At 37.6% G+C, this 6,000-nt stretch overlaps 1 protein-coding gene across 2 annotated transcripts in view; it reads right to left on the bottom strand.

The window, feature by feature from the left end:
- Positions 1 to 1,015: 1,015 nt before the first annotated feature.
- Positions 1,016 to 6,000, bottom strand: part of CLIC4 (chloride intracellular channel 4) — a 54,117-nt gene continuing 49,132 nt past the window's right edge. For both annotated transcript variants that reach the window (XM_084652160.1, XM_084652161.1), the window contains exon 6: positions 1,016 to 5,005. In XM_084652160.1, the coding sequence (XP_084508286.1) occupies positions 4,841 to 5,005 (165 nt within the window). In that variant the 3' untranslated portion in view covers positions 1,016 to 4,840. The remainder of the gene's footprint in view (positions 5,006 to 6,000) is intronic.

Raw genomic sequence — 6,000 nt, 5'->3', positions numbered from 1 at the left:
GCCAAGGTGAAGTAGATGAGTGTAGATCATGTAGTCTTAGCATGGATTTAGCCTCCAAATTCTTTCAGAGGGCAACCTTGGTATTAGAGAATGCAAACTACATCATACAAGGCTAGAACGGTCTTTCATTTGGCATGTTGAGTGTAGGTGACTGCATCCTGGAGCACGTTCTCCAGAACACAAATCTCCTTGTAAATCAGATGCGAGATATACTTCACACCCCCATAGTGAGCTAGATGATGAATGGCTGGCTTAGCAATGCCCTGGATTTTCTTAGAACCTTCCTATGGAAATTGACGACTTACGACCAGACTTATTGACTAGGTATTGACAGGTTACAGAGCAAAGAGGGAAGTTTTCAGGCTGAAACATTGCCAAGCAGAAGTCCTGAGAGGTGTGTGGTTGAAACTCAGAACCAAAGTATCCCAGCTTGGGACCCTAACTCTCTTCTGTAACAAAGTATCAGTTAAGCCTCCACAGTTGAGGTTGAAATATTTTGTTGGAACATGATGAAAAATGGTTTATTTGGTTGAAAAACCAAACCATTTTCATGTTTGACTTTTTTTTAAAAATTTGACTTTTTTAAAAAAGAAAACTACACAGTGAAAGTTTCTTTTTTGGTAAAATGTTTTGTTCTTCAATTTTTGAAAACCAAAGTCTTTTAAAAAAAACAAACCCCCACATTTTAAAAAAAGTTTTCTATCAAAAAATATTTTCCATAGGAAATATTGACAAATGATCACTTTTAAAAGTTATTTGTGGAAAAAACTGGCATTTTAAAACTTGTTCTAGTCAACACTCCGGCAGAGTGGGTAAATATTATACCTAGTTACAGAAAGATAGACCGAGGTTAAATACAACTTGCCCTAGAGGTCACAAGACCAATGGCAAAACTGGGAATGGTATGCCCTATCACTGGCTTTAACGGTCAGACAAAAATTGTGTCTACAGTAGTGCATCACAACGCACCCTCTTGAATTGTGGGAATATGTGCGCACACAAAACCATCCAGATCTGTTTGGTAGTGAAAATATAATTTTATTTTTAGCTGCCCGCAATATACTGGTATATCTGTAAAAGATGATCCATAAGCATACTACAATAAATTGTATGGACTTGTCAAGTATTTCTGCATACCATGCCCCAATTCCAGATGTCCAGTTCTCGGAGTTTGCATCTCTCCCCACTTCGTCCCACCCACATACAAAAAGCAAGAATTAGTGTCACAAGCTAAGTGGGCTTACTTTGGATAGATAAAGTTTTGTTCTGAAGATGCTCATTTAACACGTTCAAATCATTATCTGAATGGCAGAGTGTACATTTTGCTGTTCTTAGCCACTGTGTCCTACATGGAGATAGATATCCGTGGGTTTGGCTCAACACATTGTTTTTTTCAACGTGTCTATTCCTTTGATATGAAAAGCTAATTTGCTTCTTTAGCATAGAAAGTTGATTGCATCTTTATCTTATCTCAGAACTGCACAGAATTCTTTTCAATCAGTTTAAACAGACCCGTTCCAGAAAATTACCAATTTTATGGGAAAAATATAATTATGCAACTACACAGCTGCAGTAGTCCATGTGGGACTTCGAATGCCAGAGAAAAACAGACACATAGGAAATGTTTGCAGTGCATGAAATCATTTCAAGGGTTCACATGCATCCCGCTCAAACAGTTTTGCACATGCAGGAAGTCTTTTCCAGAAAGGAAAACTTTGTTTAAAAACCAAATTCATGTGTATACCTTGTTCTCCAGTCAAAGTGGGAGGGAATGAGGACAGGGAGTTTCCCATTAATAAGGGTTACTGTAAGTGCTGGTGATTGGGGTCAGACTGAAAAATACAGATAGCACAGATGGCTAATCCCGCCACACACCACCCTGCCAACGCCCTGCGGTTCTGACCTGGAGTGACTACCTGTAGAGGTGAAAGATGTTCAGTCTCCACTAAGCTCTATACGGAGGGTGCCAACAAATGGGACAGCTATAGTGATGCAATGCAATGGGAAATCAGAAAGACAGCCACTCATTTCACAGAGGTCAGCAAGCGGCCACCACATGGCATATCCCCTTTCAGTTACTAACCAACCAGAGGCTCATTTGAACTGTGACTATATGGGAAAAAGCTCGTTTTTCATTGCCGTCCAATCTCTGACACTTAATAGCTCATTGTGTTAAGACAAGCAATGCATCAATGGGTGCCAGAGACAGCAGAAGCTTTAACTTGGTTCCCAAGCTTTTAACCATGTCAGCCATTAAAATTACTTCGTTGTAGCACATTATATTCAACATCCGTGTTTCGAGGATGATAATTAGATTTTTCAAGGGAAATTACAAAGCATCTATGGTTTATACTAGATTACAGGCCTGATATTTTAACAAGGTAAACGTGTACAGGCATGCTTTTTTTGTGGCCAATTACCACAACTGAGTCACTGTATATACAAATGGTTAATTATGATCGTGTAAATCCAGTTACCCAGCACACACAAGCTGTGTGCATACTGAGTGCCTAATCGGTTTACAAAAAAATTGGGCCTGATCACTAATTAAACAACTCCAAAGGGCCATCCTGATCTAAATTTAATAGATTAATTTCAATTGACTAAACCGATTCCTATATTCCATTTTTAGTTGAGCATCTTAAGCTATACAAAGGCAAAAAAGCACCAAACCAATAAACTCCCATTGTTACCCTCCATGTATTAACAACAAAACCAAACTAGGTTTTAATCTGACAAAAAATGAAATAATTCCCCTCTCTGGACGTAGCATTGGCAAGTATTAAACCCCTAAAGAAGATTTTTACTGCTAGACAAACTTTATTCGTGGTGTGAATGGGCCTTTAGGATACAGTGAATATAAGAAGGCTACAAATCATTTTCTAACCAGGCTGCTCTGTAGATTTTCCTTTCAGTTCCTGAACGCCCCTGCAATAAATCATAATAGGGCTTGATTTTAAGCATATCGATCGCTGTCTTTGAAAAGACAGGTAACAATTGAGAGTTGTTACAGTAATGGAATTCTAGACCTAAGAAGGCAAGACAAAGGCACCATAAGCCACGTATACAAATATGGAGTACTCTATCACTTATTTCAAGCTAACTTTATGGATATATGAAATAGCAAAAGCAGGATGCTTAGAAAGTCATGCTGTTTTTCATAAAACTAGTGCTTACCAAAATGTTAGTGTATAAAAGTGTGTTTCTGTGAGCATTTTCATGTTATTGCAGTAGGTTTAATATTGGAAAAACAACCTACAAGGAATAGCACTTTCCAGACTTCTAAAATCAGTTAAATATAAAAAAGTATCATTACAAAAAATATGTTAATGCTCTTTGGAGTAGGGGGTTTGATGGCCTCTAAAATAACCTAGTAATTTATTTCATGCATCAAAACGTTGCCTTTTTGTTTTAAACAAGAAAACTATTCCCTGGTGTAGAAATATTTGAAAATTGCTTTTTAAAAAATTGCAGTGCTATTCCTCAGTGTTGCTGCAGCAAACCTAAACGGATAGTAGTGCAATGATTACGGTTATGCAAAACTGTCGTCCAGGTATGTAGACAAGTGACAGTCAGGGGATAAATTAATACGTAGGAAGGCTGGCACTTCACAGAGCATTATTTTTAAAGAGAAAACAAGAGGGCTTTTCTTTTAGAAAAATGCATACTGTATGTTAAGGCAAATATTCGCTTTTAAAGGTCACTTAAACATGCTTCAGAAAAAATATCTTTAAAGAAATTCTCAAGATTTCTACTCTAGTTGCTGTGTGTTCAGTCTTGCATTGCTAATCATTGCACTCCTAGCTATCATATACAGTAGCTATTTTCAACTAGAACCCTAAACTTTACATGTACATTGTTTACGACAGCAGTTTTCCTAAATAAATGTTACTAAGACGACCTACATAGAACAAAGGCTCTTTACTACCAAAAAAGCAGCCACTTGCAGTTCTTAAAATGAACCTATGGTGGATGTCTAGCTCTTTTGGTTTCTTCATGATGTGCCATCAAAATGACCTTCTGCTAACTGTATCTGGTGAGACCCAAAACTCCGTTCAGACAGCACCGTTTGTTTTTTAAACTAGTGCTCATCAGGCTCCAGAAGGCCCATACCTAAACATTTTCTCTGACAGGCCCCTAAACAAAATTCAGACCAAGATCCCAACTCCTGCAGTTTGGGGCATTCATATCTGGGTCTGTGGTGGCCATATTTCTGGGGTCTTTTGTTTGTAATCCAACAGTATTTTGTTTTCTTGTTAAAAAAATTGCCAAGTATTCTGCAAAAGGCTTTTTTGGAAATAAGATCCTTTGGTATACGGCTGGGATAGACAAGCAGGTACAGATCAATATGTTGTAGATAACTATTTTATCCTACATGCAGACCTTTAAGTAGTAGTAAATTCCAAAATACATAAATATTTCTTGTACCATATACCAAGAGAATATTGTGGACCAATTAGTGAATTTCAAAAAAGAGTGTCTACACAGAAATGGACCAAATGTTTGCAAGTTTAGCTATAGTTAATAGATAAAAGAAAAGGAGTGGAGAAAAATAACCCTTTATCCTGGGGTGTCTAGAGTACCCCAATGCAACATTAAACACAAATTGTATTAATGATAATCTTCGTATTTGCTGCTATAGAAGGTAAAGAAAAACAAGCCTCATTACTCCTGTTTTGCGAACTTTAGGTAATTACTGTACCTGCTCTATCCAACGTAACATTGAATAACTGCAAATTCATGCAAAATAAATTGTTATTTTATATGCAAAAGAGCAGTCTGTTAGGAGAAGCATTCTGTTATGGAATATGTGAGAAGTCATCTCTTTTGCAAGTGCTGATTAATTAGTGAGTCTCTTGGCTACATCGCTGTAAGCTATTTCAATCTCTTTGTCTCCGGGACAAGTATTGGTGAATTCATCCCTGCTATAGGCATTGGTCAGGTATCTCCAAATCCCTGTCATTTCCTTGGGAATATCAAAATTGCGATATTTTTTGGCAACCACCTAAAACAAAAAAAATATATACAATGACTACTTCATGTCCTTTAAGTTACATCAATTCTTCCATTCTTTGTCATACTATCCTCACAGAGTATAAACCCTACAATGTAACTTCCATTAAAGGTCAAAATCAGTACATCTTGCCCTTCTGGTATGTATGTAGACCTGGTGGTACACTATATGCTTCAGGAGGACTTGTGGCACCTTAGAGACTAACAAATTTATTAGAGCATAAGCTTTTGTGGACTACAGCCCACTTCATCAGATGCATAGAATGGAACGTATAGTAAGGATATATTACTCTCTCTCTCTCTCTCTCACACACACACACACACACAGAGATGGTGGAAGTTGCCATACAAACTGTAAGAGGCTAATTAATTAAGATGAGCTATTATCAGCAGGAGAAAAAAACCTTCTGTAGTGATAATCAAGATGGCCCAGTTTTTCCGAGGACAACGAGCAAACTAGTACTACAGATTAACTATTGCTACAGCCAGGCATATAAATTTAACCTGGGGCTCCATCTGCAGCGTGAGACTGCCTAGAACAGTGCAAGGGAAGGGGAACAGAAGTCAGACCATGGTAATAAAGAAGAGAATAAATGGACACAAATCAGATGTCAAGAATTTTAATATTCATAAACCAGTCGGAGAACACTTCAATCTCTCTGGTCACTTAATTTCTGACCTAAAAGTGGCTATTCTTCAACAAAAAAACTTCAAACACAGATTCCAACGAGATCATCACTACAAAAGGTCCCCGTCCCCCCCTCCTGCTGGTAATAGCTCATCTCTAAGGTGCCACAAGTACTCCTTTTCTTTTTGGTAATAAAGAAAAATCTTCATTTTTGCAGAGTTATGCTCTCCCATCTCTTTCAGGTGTGTCTAACTTGTCCTCTGGTCCTATATTTGGCATTGTGCAATTTACTTGTATTACTAAGGCCATTTTCTGTACAGACAGAAAAAACATGTGCTTAATGAAACATGGAAAAACTG

Source organism: Lepidochelys olivacea (genome assembly GCF_965140295.1).
Source record: "Lepidochelys olivacea isolate rLepOli2 genome assembly, chromosome: 19".
In the NCBI taxonomy this organism is placed as follows: Eukaryota; Metazoa; Chordata; order Testudines; family Cheloniidae; genus Lepidochelys; species Lepidochelys olivacea.
The sequence above is the reverse complement of the archived record's forward strand: the minus strand, read 5'-3'. Positions and strand labels throughout refer to the sequence as shown.